The sequence below is a fragment of the Cynocephalus volans genome, chromosome 1 (genome assembly GCF_027409185.1).
Source record: "Cynocephalus volans isolate mCynVol1 chromosome 1, mCynVol1.pri, whole genome shotgun sequence".
In the NCBI taxonomy this organism is placed as follows: domain Eukaryota; kingdom Metazoa; phylum Chordata; class Mammalia; order Dermoptera; family Cynocephalidae; genus Cynocephalus; species Cynocephalus volans.
Genome location: NC_084460.1, coordinates 17,946,845 through 17,974,739, shown reverse-complemented (window position 1 = coordinate 17,974,739; position 27,895 = coordinate 17,946,845). Strand labels below are relative to the sequence as shown.

Below are 27,895 nucleotides of genomic sequence, written 5' to 3'. Positions count from 1 at the left end.
GACAACACAGCTGCAACATGTAAAAAAAAAAAAATATATGGCTGAAATAGAAGAAGAAATTGATAAAGCTATGGTCACTGTGGGTGACCTGAATACCCCCTTTTCAGAAATCAATAGGTCAAGTCGACTAAGGAATTTAGGGGGGTTGAATAACATAAACCTTTTTTTTTTTCTGCTTGATTTGACTTAGGCAGGTAGCTAAATAGAGTCAAAGACAGAGCAGACCTTCTTTTCAAATGCAAATTAAACATTCTCAGAAACTGGCCATGTGTTAGTGCACAAAGGAAATCTCAACAAATTCCAAAAAGCAAAAACTATATGGGCCACTTTGATTCACCACAATAAAAATTAAATTAGAAATTACAAAAAAACCCACCAAACTCTCTAATACTTAAATTTTAAATCTCACTTTTAAATAACTCAAGTTAGAGAGGAAATCAAAACTTAAATTTAAAACTATATAGAAATAAATATCAAAGGACAAAAACATGTAGGATACAGTCACAATAACACACAGAGGACAATTTATAGCTAAGTATGCTATACCAAAACCAAAAAGAAATGTAAAACAAATTAATCATTTGTCAATTCAAAAAGATTATTTAAAAAAAAAAAAAAACCACACAATAACGTATCTTATTGTTATCGAACTGGCTTGCCTGCCCCAAACAAAAACCCTGGCTTGGCTCACCAAAATCTGTTACCCCTGGTCATTCAACTCCTGGCTGAGGCTCGCCAAAAATCTTGTTTCCAAACCGAAGACTGGCTGCCTGCCCAAAACAAAAACAAACTACTCAAAAGTCAAATGTTGGTGGAATAGGAAGTTAGCTTTATTCAGGAATAACAGTGACCTGAGGAGAGATGTTCGGTAACCCATCTCTGCAATAAACTTGAAGGGGTATGTCCAGACTAAAGCCAGCTCAAAGACAGATCTACAGGGGATTTTTAAGAGGGAGCTGAGGGAATGGAATGTGGAAAGTGAAAAGCAGGAGGGAGAAGGATGTGTATGGGGCTAGGAATCAGCAAATGTTTTGTGTACAGAGCCAGATAGTAAATATTTTCAGTTTTTCGGGCCACGTGGTCTCTGTTACAACCACTCAACTCTGCCATCAGAGCATGAAAGGGACCATTGACAATAGGTAAGCAAGTGGGCATGTGTGTGCACCAATAATATTTTATTTATGAACCCAGAAATTTGAATTTCATATAATTTTCACATGTCACAAAGTTTCTTCTTTGAGCCTTTTTAGCCATTTAAAAATGTAAAAACCGGCTGGCTGGTTAGCTCAGTTCGTTAGAGTGTAATGCTGATATCACCGAGGTCTGGGGATCGATTACTGTACCACCCAGCCATCTAAAACAAACAAAAGTTTTTAAAAAATTAAAATGTAAAATCTTTTCTTAGCTTAAAGCCAGTACAAAGACAGGCAGCAAACTGGATTTGGACCATGAACCCTAATTCCTGCAAAGCCCCTGGTTTATTTAGCCCACTGTCTCTCCACTCTGTGTAAGTACAAAGCTTCCCCCCACCTCACCAAGTGACACACTGACATTCTTCTATCGATCAGAGCTACCCAGAGTGTGCTCTACGGACCAGCAGCATCAACCTCACCTGGGGACTAGTTAGAAACACAGAATTTGAGACCCCATCTCAGACCAACTGGATCAGAATATCTGAAGATGGGGCCTAGCGTCGGTGGTAACAAGGTTTCTGGTGATTCTGATGCCTGTTGAAGTTTTAGAAGCACTGTCCTAGACCACACCTTGAAACATGCTGATTTGGGAACGTTAGATGCTATCTGGGGGTGTCAGAATAGTTCATTCAACAAGTCAGTTAACATAAATTGAACACCTACAAGGGGCCAGGCCCTTCACTAAGCGCTGGTGATTTGAGATCATTAATAAGATACTGTTGGGTCCTTAGTGGACTGGGCGGTTATCTTACATCGGAGCCCCAGGGAATAGTTTTGAGTGGTTTTGCTTCCTAGTTCCCTCACTTAACGAAGCAGGCTCTGCTGGTTGGGCCACACTACCAGCTCAAGCAACACACGGGATGGCAGTTTACTGTGCTGAAATGAGTGAATTTATTATCAACTGCTGCATTGATAATAAACGCCATTTCACTGCTCACATGCTTTCAGCTACTGAGATGACTGTTCATCAACATCATTAAGCTTCTTCCGTCGCTGTCTCTTAGAATGCTAATATGCATGGGTTTGGGGTTCATGGGGACAATTTATCAAACACTAGCAATAAACGTCCCAAGAGAAAAGCTAGAGGTACACTCAGTGCTCACTCCACTGGCTCACTTATTAGGAGCGTGAACATTGATTTTTTAGCTTTGAAATGCTGTATATTTGAGAACGGTCAAATTCATCAGCCCTCTAACCAAATCACAGACATACCCCTTAGTTTTAGAGTAGGACAAAGGTGTGGGAGCTCCCAGCGCAACCGTGAAAGTGATAAAAACAAGGGTATCTACCACATGGCTTCTCTGCCATCATGACACCTGTCCATCAGCAAGACCCGGATAGGTGGCCGTCAGCTTGGAAACAGGGAGCCTTATAGCTGTTCTTTACATGCTGAGAATAGCAACTTGGAGAGGAGATTACCAAGGAAACACATGAGACTTGAGTATGTGTGTGTGTGTAAGAGAGACAGTGGAGAGAGAGCACACACATCCATCAGCAGGCAGAGCTAGAGCAGGGGGGAATCACCATAGTACTGCAAGTCTGAAAGCACATGGACCCCTTCCCTTCCCTTCCCTGTTAAAGGGAAAGGCCACTTGCTTGCTTGGGCTGAAGGAAGACATTCCCCAAGGAAGCTAGCAGCAGAATATAAAGATAGGGAACAGGGCCAGAAGGCACTAGTGTTTGTCTCTATGTGTTAACCCTGAGAGATGTGCTGTCTAGGGACTGGAGGCTCAGGCACGCTGCTGGTTTCCCTGGTTTCAGACTTCCATGGGTTCTCAGCACCACAGCGACATGCCACGTGCCTCGCCATTAGTAGAGGAAAGCTAATGAACAAATACTGGATTTGCTGCAGTCTTAGCAAAGGGTAGAAGCCTATCTTGAATGAGCGAGCTTTTCTGAATATTAAGCCCCCACCTCCTGAAGAACAAGGTTGATTAGAGCTTTCTATAATTTATTGCTCTCAGCAAGCCTATGAGATTGGCATTGTTTGCCCTGTTGAGAAAACTCAGGCTCAGAGATGGTGATGAATTTGCCCAGAGTCACCCAGCTTCTGAGTGCCAGGGCCAGCAGTCCAACTAGGTCTTTCAGACATCAAACCCTTTACCCACTCCACCGAGCTGTGGACCACAATCTACTCAACTTTCCTGTGGCCCACCCTTTTATTCTGGAGGTAGATCTCTAATCACTCAAGGGAACTTTGGAATTTTGTTTCTGCTCATCTTGAGGTTCAGTAGTCACTTGGTATAAATGTTTTCAGCTTCTGTTTCATAGATTCCCCAATTTCTAAGAAGGAGACCTGTTGTATTAGTCCATTTTTGTGTTGCTATAACAGAAAACCTGAGACTGGGTGATTTATAAAGAAAAACGACATTTATTGCTTACAGTTTCTGAGGCTGGGAAGTCCAAAGTCCATCTGGTGATGGTGACAGCAATCCAGGAGTCTCACATTGTAAGGCAGTGGAAGCAGAGAGAAAGAGTGAAAGACAGACTCTCCTCTTCTTTTAAAGCCCTCAGAACCACACCCCTGACCACCATTTTTAATCCATTCACTACTGCATGGTCCTACAATCCAATCACCTCTTCAAGGCTCCACCTTTCAATTACCATAATAGGATTTCCCACCCTCTTAACAATCACAGTGGGGGCTAAGTTTACAATACATAAAACTTGGGGTACACAATTCAAACTTCAGTGAGTTTTGGGGGGACATAATTCAATTCACTGCACCTGAATTTAAGAAAAACACAAAGTGTTTACAGCTCTATATCATATCATGGACACATATCCTAGTGGCCAGAACAGGTGTTTGGAAATTAGCAGGTTCAGAATATGATGCTCTGTCAATTTTTTAAATGACTGTGCATAAAACTAATATAAGCTTACTACATTATTTTTTTAATGTCAGTGTAGGATGCAGCCCTGAAGCTTTTTTCTTCTCTACTATGATTTCATATTTGACACTTTGCCCAAGAATCACTGGGTAGTAAAGAACCATGAAATCTATGATCACCAAAGAAGTTTCGCTTTAGGATTCTTCCTATCTAAAAACCCTAAATAGTCTGACTCACAAGAGCGATAAATGAGAAAGATTCTGATAATATGTATGAAATTAGAAACCTGGAGGAATTCAATCTTAGCAACTGAGAAAGCAGTGTAATAGTGGGCCTCGGAGAAGGGGTCACAGAGCCCCTTCCCCGACTCAGATTGAGGGCCTGCCTCTGTGAGCTTTCATTGACTTGCCTCGCAATGGGTATGTTCCTGACTTGTTAATGAAGAGTTTTCATTTCATTTTTGAAAGACTTGATTCTCATATAAATAATAATAATAAAAACATGATATTGCCCTAAGGCCCTAAATCTGATTTCCTCTCCCATCTTCAGTTTTCAATAGAAGGACAAACACGAATACATTTTGTGGTTGGGAAATAATGCTCATATGCACTGTTTCTATTCCATTTGTTTCTACAGGTCTTTATTGGTTAGCGGTAACACCAGCTGCTAAAACAAAACCAAACCCTCTGATTTCTAGTAGCATAGCACAATAGAAGTGTGTTGTTCATTCATGGAAGAGGGCGGGTGTTTCTGGTGAGCTGTCAACTTTCCTCCATGCAGGGATTCAAAAGATGCAAGTTCCTGCTGTCTCCTGGCTCAGCCACCTTCTAGAGGCCTGTTTTTGCTGGCAGAAGGAGAAGAAGAGGGAGTAGAATATCTGCTTCTGAACCGCCTTAGTCTGACCAGAACACACGTCATCTCACTACAACTTATGGACCATCTCTAGCCACATGGCACCACCACTTTGCAAGGGGGTCTGGAAATGTAACTCCTGGCTGCACAGCCCTTTCACAGAGACCATGCACTCCCATGCAAGGCAGAGGGATAAATTCCAGTGCCCAGTTGGCCATGTCGGCCACAAGACAAGAGCCCATGCCTTCTATAAATTTGGTTTATAGAGTACGGTTGTGCTGCTTACAGAGAAGTCTTCATCACATCAAACACTTCATCAGGCCCTTTACCCCCTTCCCTCTGATGGCCATTCCTGGGGACATGAACTTTTTAGGGAAGACTGCTGTGAGCCCATGGGCACCCATGGCATGAGGCATGTTCCCTAGCGTAATTACTATCACACCGAATAACTAATTTCCTTCTTTCACTCCCATTTTCCCAGTTAGTTCTGTGAAGGCAGTGAATTTGCATGTCTCGTTCATCACTACATCCCAGGTGCCTAACACTGTCCTGGCATATTACAGGTGCTCAATAAATATTTGAGAAGGCAGAAAGGAGGGGAGAAAGAAAAGAGGAAGGAAGGGATAGAGGGAGGCAGGGAGGCGTGCTCAGTCCTGCTACCTGTAATTTGCACCATAATGGATTTCAGGAGAGCAGCCAAAAAATGAGCTGGTCACATTTCAGGGCAAAGGACCCATCCCTCTTTGGGGTGATAGCAGCTTACCCCCATACAAGTCCTCTGGGTAACCTCTTATGACAATTGAAAGAGAGAAAGATTTTCTGCCTTTTCCTTCTAAATGCCTCTAAATACAATGGAATACCACTCAACAACAAAAAGGAATGAGCTATTAATATATGTTGCAACATAGACACATCTCAAAATAACTATGCTAAGTGAAAGCCAGACAAAACCAGTACATACTATATGATTTCATTTATATAAAATTCTAAGAAATGCAAACTCATTTATAGTGAGAAAAAGTAGATCAGCAGTTTTCTGGGCAAGGGGGTGGGGATCGATGGATGGGTAGGATTACGAAGAATGTAAGGGGACTTTTGGAATTGTTGGGAACGTTTATTTTCTTGATTGTGGTCATGGCTACCTGGGTGTATATATATGTCAAAACTTCTCAAATCGTACCCTTCAAAAATGTGGGGTTGGTTGTGTCTCAATTCTACCGCAATAAACTGTTTAAAAAAATTAAATAAAATAAAAATAAATAAATGTGACATTTAAAGTGTACTAACCCAGGACAACGCTCCTTCATCCCATCATTTGCAATCCTTGGGTGGTTTGTGTCTTTAAAAATCCTTCACAGGTAGACGGGTGTCTATCTCCACGGTAAAGTTAGCAAGTATGTATTCATGGCACTTCTTGGAGAAATAGCATCATTCTGTTGACCCTTGTCTGAGTATGCTTCAAGTTCAGAAGATGACTGAGCCATGGGGACAGAGCACGGGCCATTCAGATCTCCTACTTTTTTTTTTTTTTTTTTTTTTTTTTTTTCGTGACCGGCACTCAGCCAGTGAGTGCACCGGTCATTCCGATATAGGATCCGAACCCGCAGCGGGAGCGTCGCCGCGCTCCCAGCGCAGCACTCTACCGAGTGCGCCACGGGCTCGGCCCCAGATCTCCTACTTTTTGCACACCCCTACACGCACACATACAAACTCATATTTTCAAATCTGCTTCTTCTCAGGTTGCACGGCCAAATCCGTCACTGACGCCCCAGCCCAGGTGCCCTGCCACCCCCCACCGCTACCATGGCCGAAGACGCGGACATGCGCAATGAGCTGGAGGAGATGCAGCGAAGGGCTGACCAGCTGGCAGATGAGGTGAGGACCCCCCCACCCCACCCTGCTACCAGCCCAGAAAGTGGGGAGCTGGGTGGTTTGCCTCATGCAGGTTCAGGTGGGAAAAGGGGTTTTTCTAATGTTTCAATTTAGAAAAATCAATAAATAAAACGGTATGACTTTGATTTCCTATACACCTAAGGGCTCTGCAAAGTAGGATGGGTTGATTAAAAAACCTGCATACAAATTAATATCTTGGCCCAAACTCTCAATTTCTACAAATCTTGAGAAGTCAAAGTCCTCTGAGAAAAACAGTGTCTTCGGGTGTCTTACAGTCACTGGTGTGCTGGGGTTGTCTCAATTGAGAGAGCTACCTGTTAACATTTTCAGGAATTTTGCAAGCTGTTGCTAAACACAGCCATTATTATAATTGAATTATATAAACTGACAATTGGATAGATAACATTAAGATCAGACGTAATAAATACTCAAAATCCATCACTTCCTAATTACTTTACTACTATCTGTGCTCTCGAGTTATTAACGTCTTCTGTATCTGTAGGGTGTGGATACCGTATAGTGGGTGTTACGGTTATCTTCCCAACTTCACGTTTGGTGACGTCACATGTAGTTAGAAGTCAGACAGGGTAAGAGTATTTATACCACAGAATCTGCAAACTCTACAAGTCAGGGTTTGACTTATTGTTTTGTTGATTGCCTAGACTTAAGAAAGTGGAGAAAATATGAATAATGCAGATCAAACTTAAAAGTGTGCCCATCTGCAGCCATTACACTATGATTAACACAAAAAATTGACGAGATCTTCCAGTATTGGAAAACTATGCATCTCTTCAGCCAAGAGATCACTGTCATGAGTGATGTGTCAATATATGTCTTCATTGTTTCCTTTTCTTCTTACTCGTTAACGTAAATAAAAATATCCAACCAACATTCATGCCAGAACTACACTTATTCATCACATGGTTAGCCACACACACGGGCTGAGCCAAAAAGCTTTCTAGAGAATCAATTGACTATATGGAATTTACAAAAAAGAATATCGTTTATTTTACTATTATTGATAAATTTTGTTCTATTCACTCTTTCTTACCAGTAAAATAATACACTTAAATACGTATACATATTTTTATATTTTTTCCAGACAGCTGGTTGTGAAACATTTACCAGCATGCCACTGCTTACGGATATGCTATTTTAAAAAGCAGCCTGCTGACAGCTCTTCCAGAAAAGTTAACATTCTTTAGTTTCCTGCGGAATCTTGTCCAAAATAAGTTTGTCACTTAAAAGCCTGGTTTTGAGAAATGGCACTGGTTGTTGGAGTCTAGTCGTGTCAAAGGAACTGAGAAAGAAGTGACACACTGTGCCCGAGGGACTGTCACAGAGCCCAAACTTTCCATCTCATTTGTTTTTTATCTGAGGATGAAGATGGTTATTACAGCTATCTCCTGTAGGCTAGTTATTTCAAGCATGTCTGGTTTTTTTCACCTTGAGGCAACAGCTTAATTTGTATTGATAAGAACTTCCGATTGTGTTTTAGGAGCTTTATAAGAAATTTGATGTTATATTCTTCTCAATTCTTGAAAAATTATGTTTGTGTTTAAAATTCAATATTTCCAGCCCAGGGAGGCCAAATTAGGCCTCTGAGTATTTGAGATAATTTTTCATGCATCCCGAGCATGGAAAATTATCTTTTCCAGATTACTTTGTCTTTGATATCAAGATCAGCGTCATATGGCTTTGATTTTATGAAGATAAGCTTTAATGCAATTGCTTTAGGGAATCCAATCATGTAGAAGCCTAATAGGAAAGAGATTGAAAATGGAAAGACATTTTGTGTTTCAGCTGCAAACTTAAAAGAATATGTGATAGGAACCCTTTGTGTTTCTCAAGTGAAGAAAGTGTTTCTGACTTTCCAAGATTTCTGCATCCTGCATTCATAATATTTATGTTTTTTATCTTAGTCGCTGGAAAGCACCCGTCGTATGCTGCAACTGGTTGAAGAGGTAAGGAGGAACCATATTTTAAGATAAAAAAAATTAATACCTTATGCTGTCATATTCCTTTTCTAGACCCTACTGCCTTTCCCTAGGCCGTGATCCCATTGATTCCAGTATTGATGTAGCCTGTCAGGAAGCCACATAATGAGGGAGGTGCTGTCTTTACATTGTCAGGTAGCCATGACAGCAGATTCAACCTCCCTCCCAGCCCAGGCCACTGTTTTATTCTGGGAAGCAGAGAAGGACAGTATTTCCAAGTCAAGGCTCCCAAGAAATCACAGAAGATTAAATCACTTTAAGCAAATCAGAGCAATGTTTAGTTTACAAAGGAATTATCTACATATAATCTTCATTTGTAGTAAATTTCATGCCTGTAAGTCACATCCAGTCTTGACATTCTGTCCTGACTTTGGCCAAATATATGACTTTTAAAAAGATGTATCCATATAGGTATATAATTTCAAAAGTTGTTATATTTAGTCAGGCACCAAAATTTATTTAAAAATAAGAAAAATCATTAACAAAGGGAAATATCAAGTCTAATAGTATAAATATAGAAGCTCTTTTATATTCCTGACTCTGGATTGAACATCCATTTGCGAGACATGGTTAATGAATCCCAGACTATTTTCAAATGGGTAAAATAGGGCAGATAGCTATAATGGAAACAAAAGGGCATTTGCAATAAACCTCACTCATTCCAATTTGGTAGAGCAGCAGTCAACCAGGAAGAATAAATGGATTAATTGAACTTGCTCATCGGGAGAGATGAAGTGGAAAAGCAATGGGTCAGGCTATATTTATCTTAACCTCATAAAGCAAGCCTAATAGTTTTTATTCAGTGAGATGCTGTTTTAGCTATGATTCGGAACTGCTTATCAGTGTATAAATTCATGTGTGCTTGTCTTCTTTAGAGATCTTGGGCTTTCTCTAGCAGAATGATGAAATGAGCCTATTTACCTCATGTTACTGTAAATTGCTTATGCAATGACATAAAAGGGGGGAAAAAAAGATCAATTTCACAAAGGCTAAAAGGAGAGGCAGCTGCCTCTCACACTGCTGGAGCTAACGTTTTCCCTTATTTCTGCAGTTCAGCTTCTCTCCTAGGAAGGAAATATGGCTCACTGTGATTGGCCACAGGAGGAGTGGGGAGAGGGTGGCAAGTATGAGGTCCCCAGGGAGCCTGGGAAGTGGGTGAGGGGAGGAGTGCATGTAACAAAAACTGCTATCCCCCCAAAATGACCACTTGAGGCTGCAGTACCGCACATGGCCCCCACAGGAAGGCAGGCCCAGCAAGGGGGCCCACAGCACAGGAAAGCAGCCTTCCCTCTCTAAATGAAGAAAACTGTTTTCTTTGCTCTGTCCTGGGAGCACCACTCATGCAGAAATTCTCAAGGACCAAGAAAGGGGCAGGGGTATCCTAAATTTAGGAGTGCTGGCAAGGCTGTCAGCATAGACTTATTCTCTCCCCACTTGTCATGAGAAAAAAAAGAAAGGAGCAAATGTCAGTAACATTACTACATGAGCTCTGATGTTAACCTGAACGGAGCCCAGAAGTCAACTGACATGATTATTTTATTGTATATTATTGTATTATTATCATAATACATCTTTATGACCTGCAACCATAGCCTCCAATCTCAGTTTTGTTTTTGTTGACGTGTATGCATGTGTGATGTAAATTTCTTAAATACCAGAACTGTCACCAATTTGCTTGCCTGTGCAGTGTTGAAATGCTGACTATACTGTGGAAAGTGGTAGAACAAATAAATCAGAACGTGCTGCCTTGAACTGGCCCCTCACCGGTCAGTCTTTGGTCCTGGACACTTCTTTTTCATGTCTCTTTAACTGCAAGCAGTGTCAGCCAATCTTGAAAAATGAGCATCCGCTCTAATTTATTCTAGGAGAAAAAATCTCAAAAACTGTTGATTGAAGTAGGATTCTCGAATCATGTTTTTGTTTCTCCTAAAGTATTTCTCGGTCAAGCATGAAGTTGCATCTTAAAACAAGAGCAAAACAGATGGAAGCTATCTCCTACCTCTAATCAATGAAAGGAGGCTATTAGATTTTCCATCCTTAGGAAATTGTGAGCAAGGCATTATTACAGTAGATTGATTTGCTCTTAGCTTCCTCCTGGGTTATTTTATATTTATGGTTAAACACCCTGATGTCGAGGGCATTGGCTATTCAGATGATGTTCTGCTTTTCAATCAAAAAGGAAATTCTCTTTAAAGAGGATTAGAATTAAATATTCATCAAGAGCAGAAATCATTTGGAAAATCTGAGCATTGAAATACCAGGATCTTGCCTATGATCCCAAAGTGCATCAGTGCTATATATTTTGAATTGAGCTGAATCCTTACTGAAATTCAGTCTCAAAGACAGGAAAAGTGACTAAACATTTCAAGTCTTCCTAAGGCAGACAATCCCACTTTCAGTGGAATATACAACCTCCTGCCATCCCCGATAGACTTCAAAGTGTAACAGTATGGCAGGAGTGGGAACTTGCTTTTTAATAGAAGCTACCATTTCAAGGATGATGTAAAGTTACAAGAGGTCAGCGGGGAAAATTCAGAAAAGCTGAATACCATAAACAGTTAAACAGTCTAGATATCATAGACTAAACCTAGCACTAGGTTCCCAGCCAGGAGTTAGGAATTCTCTTCTGGTGGATGCATTTCAGCTAATATTTATGGAATGTCTAATGCTGGGGATAACAGGGAAGATATAAATTGATATCTGGAAGGGAAACAGATATTTAAATAGCTCTCCAAATTCAAGGCCATCCCTGCCTTAGGAGGAAAGAGTAGGGAAATAGATTCTGGTAGGAGAATCACAAAGGTACTCTCAAGAAGGAAGTATTTGATTCCAGGCAAAAAAAGTGAACTCTGCTAATGCTAAATGCAGGAAATGAAGTCTGCACATTCATGCCTTGGGCTATGAAAACTAAGCCCAAGAAAAGCCACTCTGCTTTAGGGCAGGCCAGTTCACAAGCACCACACAGCTTCCATGGAGTGATTATGGAACTGCTAACATTTCATGGATGTTTCAGCATCTTTTATTTTCATGCCAACTTATCTTTCAAGACACTGTGGCCATGGGAAAAGAATAAGCATTCTAAAGCTATGTCTGTGTTGTGCCAGACTTTCTGCTAAAAAAAAAATAAGAAAAATCAGGTTGGGCAGTTTTTTTCAGATATGCAGATGTGGCATCTTTTGGAACTCAGAAGTTAAGACAGTGCCTGGAGTATTTAAGTTTTGGCTCAAATGTATTCGACTTTGGGGAAAGCATTTCAGAATGATAAAAGAAAAATTTGAATTTTCTATAAACATTGCCTTAGTTTATCTCCAAAAAATAAAATAAAATAAAGTACAGAAATAAATTAAAAGAAAAAAGAGAGAGAAGTGAAAAAGAAAATACAGTTCCTCATGTCTTCAACTCCCCAGTTTTTAGGTAGGCTTTTCCCCCAACAATCTCAAACAGAAACCAAGAGTTGAGATAAGGAAAAAATAGATCCACCTCCTCTCACTTCTAGCTATTAAATACTCTTTAAGGAACATGAGAAAGTGATATTTTGCCTCCCCGAAATATTGTCCCTATCCCTGCCTTTCTCCCTTGAGCTTTTAATTCCCCCAAAGAACAATTCAGATAGAAGCTGTCAGCCAAACTATGGAGCCAAATGTAAGTTATAACATTTATTGAGAAACGACTGTGTGCCAGGTACTGTGCTTGGAGCTATAGCATTATCGTTATCAAACATATAGTATTATATAATTTAATCCTGTAGCCACCTTTGCTACTATTTCGATCTTCATTTTACCACAGAGAAATTTGAGGTACACAGCGGTTAAGGAACTTGCATGAGACATACAGCTGTAATGACAGAGAAGAAATTGAAGCCCAGGTCTGCCTGATTCCAGACCATGAATTCTTACACACAGCACCTAACTTCCTTTCCACCTGCAACTCCTACAATATTTATTTTTTTCTTTGAGAATCTAAACAAAGCAGAAGGATCTAAGAAAACAAAGCAGCTCATTCTAAACTGAGATTCCACTGCAATAAAATCCTGTATCTTAATGTATTCTTGCCTGAACCTAGTACAGCCTCCCATAGAGTTGAACTTTTAAAGTTCGTTACATTCTGTAGCTCATTTTATCCTCATAACTACTAGGGGAAGTGAGGGAGCTGTTACTGCCCCCATTTGACAGCTGGGAAAGTCGAGACACAGAACAGGTGACTTTAGAGCACTAGGACTAGAATTCTAGATACGTCTGGCATTCAGAATTACTGACTCTCAGATCGCAGCTCTGCCCACTGACCAAATTGTCTTTCACACTGAGAAACACAGTTGAAAAGTCATGCATTTGTCTATCCCTTATCCTCAGTGCCTGGGGCAGAGTAGAGGCTCAATAAACATGGAAGGAGAGAAGAAAAGAAGTAAGGAAGAAAGGAAGGAAGGAAGGAAAGAAGGGAGGGAGGGAGGGAGAAACGAGTATGCAGGTGATTGAATGAACCAACCAACCACGCAATATTACTTGGCATCTCTACCCTTATCTTAAATGCGGGGAAACATCCTGAAAGGTCAGGTGACTTGTCCCCAGTCTCATGACTAATTGGTGTCTGAGCTATGAGCACAACCCAGCCTTCCTGACACCCAGATCAGTGCTCTGTGTTTCTCTTCTCTCAAACATGAACAGCCTAGAAAACTCTTGCTCCTTCATATTAGTCCTGTGAATCATTCTAGCACTGAAACATTCAGTGCCAAATTGGACAAGTGTGAAATTATACTTGCAGAGCTTCATATAAAATTAAATGGATATAACAGAATATCAAAAAGTATAAAGAAATGAAAGCTGGACTGACCAGGCTAAAGTCACTAACTTTTTTCCCATCCACTGGCTCCCACAGAAAGATGCGGATATCTCATGTATGGCCTTGAGGTGGGTCCTCGAGGAGCAAGTGCTCTCCAAGAGGCCATCGTCTTCACCAGAACTTACTATGCCACATCCAGATGCCTGAATAAGCCATCTGATTTTCAAAATTTTGTCTCATAAGCAATGGCTAACATATGCAGGAAAAGGCACAGAAATTGTTAAAATACAAGCTAATATAGACAAAAGTCCATTTACAACACATTTGAGGAACAGATTTTGAAATGTCTTTTGTAGTTAGAATATTGCTGCTCAGGGTGTGTCACCACACCAGCAGTATGCATGGGGAGGTGGTAGACATGTAGAATCTGAATCAGAAACCAAATTTTAACAAGACAGTTCATATGCAGAGGATTCGTATGCACATTAAAGTTTAAGAAGTAGTGGTCTAGAAACTTCTGATGGTAGACGGCAATGATAATATTTTTAGTTTGCTTAGATATCTTTCTATAGAAGCATTTTATGAATGTATTTATTTTATAAACACTTATACTAACTATAGGCCAGCTTCTATTCTAGCACATTCCACATATTAATTCATTTAATTCACATATCAACTCAATGAGGTATTAATGCTTATTATTGCTGTATTACAAATGTGAGAACTAAGGCACAGAGTAATTAGGACACTTGCCTGAGGTCCCTCAGCTAGGAAATGAAATCACCAAGATTCCAGCTTAGAGTCTGGCTCCAGAATCTTCTTCTGAAGTCATCCCAAGTCATCACTCTCCAAACTACATCCTGATCTTGCCACAAACGTTTATCAAAATGTGTTCAAAAGCAAAGTAGGCTTTTGTGTCCTGGAGAGTTAGCTGCACACATTCTCTAAAATGGTGAGTTTATAAAAGCTCACGGAAATAATTTTTAGTGTTTCATTTTTTAGAAGCATTGTTGGAATTTAATTGTTATAATATTGTATTTTTTAAAAAAACAAAAGAACCCTGTCACCCTCCACTAACATTTCTCTCTTTCTTTCTTAGTTCAAAGTAAATCAATAGAAAATAAATGGGGCTATAAGAGATGTCTTATTTTAGAATTTATTCTGGGGGCCACTGTGAGTTTTCCTTGAAAACCCAATTAATCCCAACTGTAAGCATTTTATACTTATCAATGGTCACCCTGTAAAATGGAAGGTTTTTACTTAACTGGTTAGAATTCTTAGAAATGATGATTCCTAAGTATGAGGAATGCAAATATCTCTGCTCCTTCTGCCCACCTGTTAACTCCCACTCCCCTCCTCCCAATTGTTCAGGTGGTGTTTGGCTTATTTGTATAACAAGAAGTGAGATAAGGATTGCCTTTTAAAGACGGTTCCTGCACACACACACACACACACACACACACACACACACACACACACACACACACACACACACACACACACAGCAGTAAAGCTTGTAGAGGAATTATTTTCTCACATGATATCATCGTGCAGAATTTCAGATTTCAGAATAAAATTTATTTCAGAATAAAGAGCCCTTATTTCTCTTCTCAATCCCTTTTCTAAAGCTCACAAAACTTCTCTCCATAAACAGAAAATGGAAGAGTGAGTTTCTCAGCCTTTACGAAGCCATGCTGTCTTCTGATAAATCTGAAAGTCTTACCACCCCCCCGCCCCCCACCAAGATTCTTACACATCTTCCCAATGGGGCGTCACTCCCCAGTTCACTGATGGAGACTTTCGGATAGATCATGCCAAAGAAAATTTAGTCTAGAAGATTTTGAAAGGCTTGCTTTCTGTGGTTGGTGTTGTGAAAACTACAGGCATTTTTATTTTCCAAATATAAAATTACAGTACAGTGTTAAGGGTGTGTACTCCAATTCCATGCCAAGACCCATCTCCAGCCCCACCTCATGGAGACTGTGCTACATCCCCATCTTCTGCCGCTAGAGCGAGTCCATGGGTTACCTGTTGCTCCGAGTTCCTCCCCAACCCTCAATGCTTTTGTCGTATTTCCTCCCTTTTTTCCTTTGATCCTTCTTCATTTTCCATTTCTAGGGCTAATTGTCCCCTTACTGATTTCTCTTTCTCTCTTTTCTCCCTCTAACTCCTTTTCAACTTTGCTACCATTATTGGAATGTAGAGTAAAGATGCTGGTATCAGGACTTTGGTTATGTTGGATGAACAAGGAGGTAAGTTCAGATTTCTTCAGTAAGAACCATTCCTCTTCTGAATAAAGTGCATTTTGAAATTATTTGTGCATATGCAGGTGGTCATTTTGACATGTGTTACACAGAGTGTTAGGGCTCTAGAAATTTCATCTTGTGTTTTTTTCTTTCTCTGTTGGAAAGATTGGTAAAGGCATGGAAATGTTAGGCCTTCGTGATTGAATGAATGCTACCACTATCTCTGTTATATATGATGGGGTGACAGAATTTTGAAGGCAAAAGTCATTAGTTTGTATTTCTTTAAATGATAGTATTTTGGACAGTGTAAGAATTCTCCTATTGTCCTTACCCTCAAACTTTCCCAATATATTTGGTTTTCTTCTAATAATGCCTAGATAGAACGAGCTTAGCCTATTACTTTGTTCATTTCTTTTGACATCCTAATTCAGTATCGGGCAGTTTTGATTTCCGAGCCACTACAGGGATTCCTTAAATAACTGGAAGCATTTTTAATAGGATATACGCAGAGTGGGATCATCTGGAAAAGAGAATATTAAACCAATTGAAATATTTGACCTACTTTTAAAATCATTATGGAGATGTCAGAGAGCCAGCGTTTTAGTATAGTATGTCTCTACTTTAAAGTGCAACCTGGAAGGATAATACCCATAATTTTTCTTTGCCTCAATGTATCTAACCATATGGTGATGTTGTACATAATTCTAGCCACAAGTTAGTTAGCTGATTTCATTCTGAATTTTTGTAATAATAGACAAATTTTTGAGAAGTTTTTTTCTCTTTGTTCATGTTTTATGAAAGCATTAGAAAAATTTTCAGAATCATGAGGGGTTTTTTTGTTTTTTTAATGGCAAAGATAAAAATGTAAAACTTATTCACAGCATAGGACTCTATAAACAAATTTCAAGCATAAATTTGAAACTGGGGGGAAAATTGCCATACAGATAAAGACATAAAGCACTTTTCCTAAAATACAGAGAGCTCTTGCAAATCATCAAAGAAAAGGGCAACAACCTAAAAGAAAAATGGATGTAAGTTAAGATGTAAGTCATCAGTTTACAAATAGACATATGAAACCAAGTTTCAGCCCTCAACAATAATGAGATACCACTTTCTGTAGAAGACTGGCATAAACTTTAAAAAGTAATAATAACCAATGTTGTATATTGGGAAGACAGAAATGCTCACCCTATAGATGGGAGCTATAGACTGATATAAATGTCTTGAAGAGGAACTTGATAATCTCTTCAAATTTTGAAGTGCACTAATCTCTGACCAAGACATTCCACTCCTAGAATTTTACACTGCAGATGTACATTTACAATTGTTCAGAGAAAAATGTGCATGCTTTACTTGTAATTGTGAAAGACTAGAAACAACCTAAATGTCTGTCGGTGGGGAGATGAACCAAATTAATTATGATATGGCCATCAAAGAAACGTCCTGCAACCAATACAATAAATATGATAAATTTTTATTTACTGATTTCTGGGGAGTCAGGGCTGGGACAGAAAGGAACTGGAAGAAGATGTATCATTTTGGGTCTTATGGGAAGCAAATGCTAAGAAGCAATTAGAAGTATAAGAGGATATATTGGGGAAACATCTGTGATGGGTCACGAGCAAAGGGAGGGCAGTAGGCAGGGAGTCTTCAGACCGTGATGTGGGTCTGACACTTGTAAAAGGAAATGGGAAGGAAGGTCGATTGGGTGGAAAGAGCCTACAGCGCTGCTCTGAGAAAGTCTCACCCAGGCCAATGGGAAGCCCAGGAGCAAAGGTCACCCATTAGAGGAGCCCCATGTTGGGTAGAAATGCTCCAGCTCTAGTAGCCCCGTTGTGCTCAGCCTTTTGCATAAAGCATCCTGGGGAGCACCTGGCCCCCACATAAATGCTGTGGCAGATCCCATAGGCACGCAGCTGGAGGCATCAGTTAACTACACTCCTTCCAGCACATTCCCTCCCAGAAGAAGTTCTGAGGGGCACATTCCCCATGGCTGTCATATAAAGACTTTTGTTTTACACTATTTATTTGTATTAAACTTTTTCAATAAGTATATACCAATCAACCAAAAAGATCAATTAAGAACTTTTGAAAAAAACAGTTGAACATCAACCCCAATACTTTTCCTCCACTTTTCAAAACACGAATTGTCAAAATGAATACACAAATAATAGTCTCGTGGAGTTCTATTTTGAAGGTATTACAATAGCAGTGGCAGTCCTCAGAACTCCCCAAATGAATTTGCTGTAATTTTGAGACTTGCTGGCTTGATCTGTGTAACAGTGTCCCAAGCTTTGCAAGTCATTGCTTTAAAAAAAAAAAAAAATTAAATAGCAGGTGCCCATATCAAAGAGTGGTACCTCATTTCCAGAAACCAAATTGATGCATATACACTCCAGTAACTAGCAGCTCCACCTTATTAACTCTTTCAGTTAATAATCTGCTCTGTGAAGGGGGCAGAAAAAGAAGCATTGCTGCAGAAGGAAGGTTTGGGAAAGATCGAGGATAATACCTTTCCCCCTGCTATAAAGCATTGACCTAAAGATATGAAAAATAATATATACAAACCTGGAATCAAAATAACAGAGTGAATAACATGCTTACGTGTGTTGCAAATTTCACTGTACTTTGATGGAGAAAATCTAGAAATGTAATTTGCCCAAATCCCTACGCAAATTCAAAAGTACACAGTTCTTAAGCCCAAATGATTCCCAGAAGCATCTATACATTATTCTCTGAACAACAAAACAGAATAGAATGTCCCCACAAGATAGTCAATGTTCTCAGTTAAAACATTACAATTGTGGCCATACCACAGTAAATGCTGTATTCCTCAGTTAAACGTATTTCCTAAGATAACCTGGGTTTTACCAGATGCATGGTGAATAGATTGATGCTGATGAGAAACATGCAACTGTAAAAATCTCCAAAAGTGGGTGGCTTCTGCCTGGTTAAAGTGGTACATGTTCCATTTATAACAGGAGCTTAGGACCTTTTAAAATGACAGATGAGCTTAAGTCAACAACTATCTTCGCTGCCATTGTAAATGCATTTTAATTCTGTATATGCCATGTTTAGTTGTTTAGATCAGTAACTGCTTTAAAATTTCCCTTCAGTTATGCTCTACTAATTTTGTCTATGCCTGAATACCAGAAGTGTTGACTATTTCTTCCCCACAGCTGCACAGGAGCCTCAAGAAACAGTCATCCTTCTAAAGAACCATTCCAAACAATGTTGGGTCAGGCCGGACCATTCCAGGTTGTCCTGCTAAATGGTTACACTGGGAAATTCCTTATGGGATTCTTGTTTTATATCCAGGTATCAGGAGACACCAAGGAGCCCTGAGCATGGCAGACAGCCCTGGAAATGTCCTCAGTCCTGGGAATTTTATTCCTCTAGAAAACTTGTATCCAAAAGAAATCCCTTTAAACAACCTTGGCACTAATGTGGGATAATTTAACCTTTCACCTCCATATCTCATGTTCTTTTTGTTGGTCTTTGCTGGGCTATATGTTTGTTTTGATGTTGAAGATGTGGCTTTTGGGAAAATCTCCTGGGATCAACTACAAACTAAACAGTGAAATCTTTGACCACTGCCTGGCAGAGGAAAGACACGAAAAGCCCCATCCAGAGAGCCAGTCAACCATCTCAGAAGGTTCATGGCACTGCAAGGCAGCGTTTGAGAAAACATCCCTCTTGCTGAAGGTCACTCAACAATATCTGTTATAAATGACTAAGGCTACTGTATCCAATATGGTAGCCACTAGTCACATTTAGCTATTTAAATTTATTTAAATGAATCTTACTATGTGCTCATCAGTGCTAAGGAAAATGAAATAACATGGCAGCATCTTGTAACTAGATGTAGCTGTGAAAGCTTTCACACTAGGTCAATGGCATTGATTCTTGTTATTCTTTTACTATTTTTTACCAGGTTGGGGATTCTAAGGGCCCTCTGTTGCCTTACTTAGGTGAGAGTAGTAGAAAGCATGTGTTAAGCTTAGATCCTTGAGCATCCTGCCAAAGGTGGATCTATGGCAAATAACCAGCCATCCAAATATCATGGCAAAAGAAAGTTCGAGCTCTTGCCCCAACATATAGTGTTGTCTACTGGAAGACCTCTCCCAACCCAAGATGTAATTTTCCTCCCAGCCTCTAAGAATAAATAGAAAGCAGCCAGAAAGCAATCTTAGGGACATAAGAAGCAGCCATCCATGGACAGTGCATCGTATCAGCCGCAGAGATGCTGCTGTCCACCCCAGAATGGAATGAGATATTGATTGCTTTAAAGCATTTCTTGAGAAATGTCTTCACAGAAACCACTGAAGTGCTGTGAAGTCTCAATATGCCAAATGTATCCACAAACATTGCTCAGTGTAACCTAAAAATGATTATTATTGTTAGAATATGAAAAAATGATTCCACAATACTTTTAAATTAAGGGTTTGACTTACAATATGTATCTAAAGGTACTTTCAACTGATATTGGTCAGTATAAAATAGTTTCCTGAATCGACTATTTTCTGAATAGTTTTCTGAATCAAATTCAGCTTCAGAATTTCCTCTTTTCATCAAACCTGTGCCAAACCAAGCTGGTGACCCGTGGCAGAATCTAGCTCTCCGTAACGTGGATTTGGACTTGCCTCTTTGTTTCTGTCTTTTAATTTCAATTCTCTAGTTCACAGGTCCAACACTCGTAGACCAATTCATACATGTATGTTACTTCCTAGAACCTGGAGGCACAGTAGCTGGGGTTTCCGAAATCTTGTCAGACAGTTAATATTTTGCCCCCCCCCCCCACAAAAAATTAACTTGCTTTCTAACTCAGGAGATACTCCTCAAGAAGGATGAATACCTGAGCATGCATCCCCATGCTATAATCTGTGCCTATTTCAGCTGTCATTTGTGGAGTTCAGCATGCTTTCCCTCTGAGCCCAAACACCTCCTCTAATCCATCTCAACCCAGCACTCCCAGAAGCCGTGAGCAATTATTTGATTGGGATTTGGCATCCTTATTTCCGTCTGTACATGTAATGGTTCTTTATTTGATGATGTTGAGCTCTTACGTTGAGCTCCTTTTCCCTCCACCAATCCTCTCACTCAACTATTTCACTTAATTACAGATTAACTTATAGCAGTCTTAAAAGGAAACAGAAGTGAAGTCTTTAGAAAACAAAAAGTTTTCCAGAATGGAAAGAATTGCCATCCCTTTTAAGGATTTTCTTAAGGATGTTACCGTACCTATATTTATTCAGCAAAAGTTCTCCAGCACTACACTGTTATTTCCTCCAGAGAGCCAGTGTTGGATAAACACTGAAGCTTTGCTTTTATCAGTCATTTTAAAAGCATGGCAGAGATAGCAGATTTCTAATATGCTGAATTGTGTTCTTTAGCCTCACAAAAGAGAATGAATACAATAGGCTCTTATTTTCCAAATTCACAGTTTCCCCAGTTTGGGTCACTAGTGAACCTTGGTTTTTTTGAATGACAATTTCCACTGTACGATTTAATGTGAAATTGTTTATAAGTGATTATTTATGCCCTTAGGCTGGAAATGTACTTAACAGTTTTATTCTAAGCATGTCTTTATTTCCAGAGACATAGGCAGGCATGCATGAATGCATGAAAATATAGATGAAAAGAGGAATGAAAATGTAATTAGGTTTTGTAATTAGACAGCCAGTACATCCCATTGCTGCTTTCCTTTAATGATCTTAAAAGCTGTTTTAAAAATCCCTTTGTTGAACTTGTAGTTACTTCTGTTTGGTGACACAGCTTTTGAAAAATTAATCCAGTTGATGTATGTAACCCTGGCAACCTAGAAATATGATTCATTTTTATGACTATTGATGTATGTCTTAGATACACTAAGGTCAGCTTTGCTAGCAGCAATGTCCCAATCCATCACCCCTCATCCAAAGAGACATTTATTCTCCCTGCTCTCTGTCTGGGGTTGTTATTTAGCATGCTCCCCATTGTAGAGACTGGGAAATCAGGGGGCAGAAAAGTGAAATGCCTTCCTGCACTTTCATAGCAAATAAGTCATCGGATGAGAGAGGAATTGAAGTGGTCCAGTACTTATAGCCTTGCTGTGCTGATGTTACCTGTTTTACAGCTCCTATGAATTAAGTACCCAAAACCAAGAACAGATCAGGGGCTACCCTTGGCTAGACAGCCACTGTCAGGGAAAGAAAAGGGTCCATACCCATCTGCGTTGCTAGTTATGGCTGTTGCTGTTTACCCCAAAGAAGAAAATGGGTTCTACTTGCTATCCTTATCTGGTTGAGGATGCTTAAAAACCAAAAGTAATAGATATTTTAAAGTTGAAGCAGATACTTTCTCTAGCAGCATTAGATCGGAATGCCTAAAACGTAAACTAACACCCTGTTTTTCTTTCTCTTGGGTTTCACTGGTGTCTGAGTAAGTGAATATGCTGTGCTGTTTCCTGCATACTCAGAATCAAGCAGGCCTTCTGACCCCATCCCATCATGTTTGAATTACAAACTCCCTTGAGCATCACTTTTGTTCATTTCCTTCCACCCACGCCTGCGTAGGGCGGCGGCAGCAGTTTACGACAATGCATCCTCCTGCACAACACGTTGTAATATCTCTTTCCCTTTCAAATTCCCTTTCACGTAGTCATTTCTCATGTTCTGTTGGAAACCCTAAAAAAATTCATTCCACGCTGTCATCCCTTTGTCCTAACCAGAACAACTCGATCGTGTTGAAGAAGGCATGAACCATATCAACCAAGACATGAAGGAGGCCGAGAAAAATTTAAAAGATTTAGGGAAATGCTGTGGCCTTTTCATATGTCCTTGTAACAAGTAGGTACTGGGTACCAGCTCTAATCTGTGGCGTCCAGTTTTCTTTCTTTCTTTCTTTCTTTTTTTCTTTTTTAATGTCAAAGTGAATGTCTGAAGTTTTGTCTTTTTTTTCTTTGTCCTTTTTCATCTGCTTCATTCTGTGGGGATAAAATACTTGTGTTTAATCAGAACAACTGGAACGCATTGAGGAAGGGATGGACCAAATCAATAAGGACATGAAAGAAGCAGAAAAGAATTTGACGGACCTAGGAAAATTCTGCGGGCTTTGTGTGTGTCCCTGTAACAAGTAGGTGCTGCCTGCCTGCCTGAAGCTTTGGTTTCCCAAGGCCCATCTCCAAGCCTTGACAAGCTCATTCCTGCCGTTCAGGCAGGACGAGCATGTGGCATGCAGAACAGATCAATACCGTCTCCAATGCATTCATCTCATAGCATAGATGATAGTAGTGGGAGTTACTGTTAATGCATTAAAAATCAGGCATACTACAGTGAAAGCTTCACTGTCAGCAACTTTTATTGATGAACGTTTCAACATTTTCCAGAAAGTGTACCTTGAGACAGAGACTAGCCTCAAGAGAGAGGCACCCAGAAAACTCTATTTTCCCCAACCCCAAGAGCCCAAATTGCAGATTCAGAAAAGGCTGCGAGTAAGTTTGGAAGATGAGAGACACATATATCAAGGTTTGATTTTTTCAGAAGTAAGAGTAACAGGTAATTTGGCCCAAGCAAGTATTCTATAAGTTAGAGAATGTGACAGAGATTCTCCCTTTCGACTGCCCGCCGGTTGCCAAATTTGGTCATGAGATGCTGCAGTTGCAACCCAACACAGAGGCAATGAGCTCTTAGCAAGAAGCGCTCAAGCCTCATCCAAATTGAAGTCATCCTTCTCAAATTCTTCCGCTTGGAAGATCTACCTGTACACTGGCTGAAATGTTGAAATGTGTAGATTTTGCATGCACGAAATCACAAAACATTCAACTGTTCTCAAGTTTCTGCAACGCTTTTTTTGGAATGTAGCAGACATGTGACATGTGGTTATAAAGGTTTGCAACAGAAGGAACCTGAAACTGAGAGTTCTGGAAGATAGTCTCATTTGCCTAGCAGTGAAAAAAAAAAAAAAATGCATGAGTGGATTGTCCAACATGCATTTGGAAAATTAAACTCGTTACCCGATCTCCCTCACCTCTCCCTCCACTTCCTCCTTTTAATAGAAGCCTTTTTCCTAAAAGCTCTTCTGATCCTAGCTTTTAGAATAGAAATTGATGTCATTTTTAGTGGATTATATGACCATTCATGCCCTTTAAACTTTGAGGCTGATTTAAAATATCCCACTTCCTGTTTAGGAGCAGGAGGGGCTCAATTTACAAATAAAAATTTTTTGCTTTTTAAACAATGATCTACAGTAAAGCCTGATTAACTGGAATCTAACTAACTGTAATCCTTCACTGGATACTTCTGCTTTTCATTTTTACCTTTAGCAAAAAAACAGCAACAACAAAAAACAAAGAAAAAAATTACATCAGAGATTTAAAATGGCTTTTCTTCCAAGGCAATCTAGGTGGTTTGCATAATCTCACTCAGTCTCCGTCCTCCTCCAATTTCCACATCTAAAAGAACCAAACAGTAAAAGTTGATCTCAGAAGAAAGGCCATTGTACACATTGATATAAACCATAACCAAGGAAAGACTGGACTCTGTCCACTACCCTAAGACTCTCATGCAGGAAAGTGGCTCAGGAGTCTAACAATGATACTCTTCAATTGCCTTTGAAACAAAATGTTCCTCCATGGCCCACTGCTCATTAAGAACGTCATCTAATTCACCAAAATGACTCTTTGCCAAGCATTCCAGTTAGTCAGGATTTGACTGTATATCCTTTTCAGTGGCAATTCGTCCCCAGCTGAGGTTTCCAACAGATCCATTTCCCCTTCATCATCTGTGTGTGCAGAAAGGGCGAGGCGGGGCCCCCTGGGATGGATTCTAACGTTCTGATGAATTGATGGCCCCTACGAATTGCACGTGTTAGTGGTCACTAATTCCTTAATGCCAAGAGACCCTAACAGAGCTTCAAAGCTTGACTGAAGTGTTCCCTATTGTGTGTAAATAATGCTTTAAAAACCATGTGTCACAACGCAGTGGCTGGTGGTGGCCTGGACTATCTGAGGGCTTCGCCCCGTCTCGGCATGTTTCAAAGGACTATGGTAGATGTCCGGCAGTGATGTGAGTCTATGTGCAGCATTGTGGGTGCAGTGGTTTGCCTTCTTTCAGAAACGCATATTTCCCACTCCTTTGACTTTGCCAAAGATGGTATACCAGACATTTTACATAGCAGAAAACATCACGAAGTCCATATAACATTTTTTAAACTAGGGAGGGAGGGGATGGGAAGTTGGAAATAAAAAACAAAGCCAGACTCTAAGCTCTATTAAAATTGGTTTTTGGATCTTGTCTCGTTGAGTGGGTTCATGGCCCTTTGGTGCAGTAAATGCTGACTGCTGTAAGGGCCATGGCACTATACACTAGATTGGGGGAGTTGCTGAAATTCCATTGGTACAGTTTTCCAATTTGTCTCCAGGGTTGCTTGGTCCCCAATCTGCAAGTATTAGAGCCAGTTTTAATAGATGGCTGTGGTCCTCTAGTGAAAGAAACAGGTAAATTCTAGTGTCTTATAATAGAAAATGGGAAAATGGGACCAAAGGATATCTCTTGTTTTTTGGACTAAAAAGTATGTGGTTTCTACTATGCAAAGAACCAAAAAACATCTTTGATTGCCTTAAATTACAACACCCACCAAAATATGCTGCACATGTTTCTATTGGGCACAACAGGTATGCCTGGATTTTAAGTTTTTCTCCAAGGCAGCTCAGTGAAATACAGCCCATGGAGACCACACCATTTCCAAACCACTGTCCCCTGTCACAACTCCAGGATAGTTTGAAGTAGGAGTTTGTAAGCACTCTCCACCCTGCCCCTCATCCCAACAAAGAAGCTAACTGAACCTGCGTTTCAAATCCTCATGAAGGCTATTACTGTCCTGCTAGTGCCTTTTTCGAGAATGGTCAACTTCTGGAGTAGTTTGGCTTCAATGAGAATGCTTCACTTTCTACTCATGCCTGTAGCTGGTGCATGAAGAAGACTTAGAGGGGTTTCCCTTTTTAATGCTAGATGGCTTGTTCTCTCTTCTATTTTCCTGCATTCATTTCACTATGCTTCTTTTACTTTTTGTCTCTGTGGACAAAGGTTTGTACATCAACTCTGGATGTATGGTGACTGTTTGGAAGTACCGATATATTATTTAACTCAATTCACTCTAGAGGCAACTCCAAGACCATCACTTTTGGCCAACCACCAGTCCTTTATGTCCTTCACACACGGTTGTAAATGTGAGTTCCATACAAGCATTAGGAAAAATATATTAAACAGGGATCTTTGCATGATGGTGTGTAAAAACTTGGTCAAGTGTGTTTTTCTTGATGACAGTGTGTTGCTGTGGTGTAATATACACACTCTACTTGGCGGTCTCATTTTGTGTCCGTCTGCCAGTATGTTTTTCCATGTGTTGTGTGTCTCAACATATAACCATGTCACTGAAATAGAACTGAATGTCCTCAAGCTACCTTAATCCTTGTCTTAAACCCATCTGATCCACAAAACAAACCAAGACGAGAACAATCTTGTAGACAAAGATTGCACTTGTGACCATTGCAATTGACAATTGGAAATGAAATGCTGAGTAGCTGAGGCATGGTGGTGGCCAACTGTTTGGGTCCGCATTATGATATATCGGTATTCTCTAATGCCTCAACTTAAAACTCATTTGCTTGGTTCAATTCTTCGCTTGACGAAGTGACGATTGTTGTGAGCTTGCTGCTCCACCCTGGTGTCTTGTCACTCACCCTCTTTTTTGAATAGGCTTAAGTCAAGTGATGCTTACAAAAAAGCCTGGGGCAATAATCAGGACGGAGTGGTGGCCAGCCAGCCTGCTCGTGTGGTGGACGAACGGGAGCAGATGGCCATCAGCGGTGGCTTCATCCGCAGGTGAGCCTTGTGCAGCCCGCACTGTAGCAGTTCTCTATTGTCTAGTAACAAACCACCTTTCTTGATCATGAATCTACATGTCGGCTGGGTGGTCGTTCCACAAACCCGTCCTGGGCTAACTCATGCAGCTGCCTGCAACTGGGGGCAGGATGACCCAAGATGCCCACACTCCCTTGTCTGGTGATTGGTTGGGGGCTGCCAGAGGGGCTGTCTGTTCTCCATGTGGCCTCTCTGGCAGAATAGCCCAGATTTCTTACAAGGTGGTAGCAGCATTCCAAGGGGGTAAGCCCCAAAGCAAAAGTACTTCTCAAACCTTTGCTTGTGTCTTGCTTGCTGAAGTTTCATTAGAGAAAGCAAATCAACATGACAGTAAACAGGAATCTCATTCCATAAGTTTAATTGAACAGAACTTTTTAAAGAGACTTTTTAGAGGTGTGGGCAGGGTTACTATCAAGGAATGGTGAAGCAATTAATGGACTAGCAATAGTAGGAAGCAGTTAGCACCATGGTCCTGAAGGGACAGGAGAGGAAACAGAATTCAGCAGTAGTTGTGGCTGTGGGCAAGGGGCTATAGGTAGAGAGATGCGTCCACTGCCAGATCTAGCAAGGAGTTAAAAGGGAAATAAATGCCATAACCCCTCACTCCTCTTGCCCTTCAATTTCTCATTGGCCATTAGCCAAAGCCTTTTGGAAGCCAGAGGGTAAGAAAAGCTGGTTGATACAGTCGTGGAGGTCAGCCTCTCAGGGCAGACAGCAAAGAAGTTCGGAGAATGGATTTGGAGTAAAACTAGAGAATAATGAGCTTATTAATCATTTCTTTTAAGATCTAGAAGCAAAAACTAACGTAAATATCTATTGTTAAAATCACACGTTACACAGATCAGCCCATTCAGAACTCAGCTCCCTATCTGCTCCCAGAGAAACTGAAATGAGGATTCTCAAGCCTGGCTGCACATGAGAGTCACCTGGGGAAACTTTTTTTCTTTAATACCAGTGCTTGAGCCCAATTCACACCAATTTAATTAGAATATCTTGAAGTGAAACACTTACATTTGTGGCCCATTAAAGTTCCTCAGGTGATTCTAATATGCAATCAGGGCTGAGAACCATCAAACTAGAAGTACTTTTTAGCTATTGATCATTTACCTAAGCTTCTTCCCTACATGAGAAAGCTAGGAAGTTCTCCTTTAATTTTTTAAATGTTTTCTGGCCTGGGCTACTTTAAAAACTGTCATGGGCCAGTCT

General features: G+C 40.3%; 1 protein-coding gene across 2 annotated transcripts in view; it reads left to right on the top strand.

Moving 5' to 3' along the window:
• Positions 1 to 6,679: 6,679 nt before the first annotated feature.
• SNAP25 (synaptosome associated protein 25) overlaps positions 6,680 to 27,895 on the top strand; it is a 29,306-nt gene continuing 8,090 nt past the window's right edge. The window contains exons 1-5 of one of the 2 annotated variants that reach the window (XM_063110249.1): positions 6,680 to 6,751; positions 8,692 to 8,733; positions 15,746 to 15,794; positions 22,784 to 22,901; positions 26,525 to 26,650. In XM_063110249.1, the coding sequence (XP_062966319.1) occupies positions 6,680 to 6,751; positions 8,692 to 8,733; positions 15,746 to 15,794; positions 22,784 to 22,901; positions 26,525 to 26,650 (407 nt within the window). Of the gene's footprint in view, positions 6,752 to 8,691; positions 8,734 to 15,745; positions 15,795 to 22,497; positions 22,616 to 22,783; positions 22,902 to 26,524; positions 26,651 to 27,895 lie in introns of both variants that reach the window. The other variant, XM_063110258.1, reaches the window with a different exon arrangement.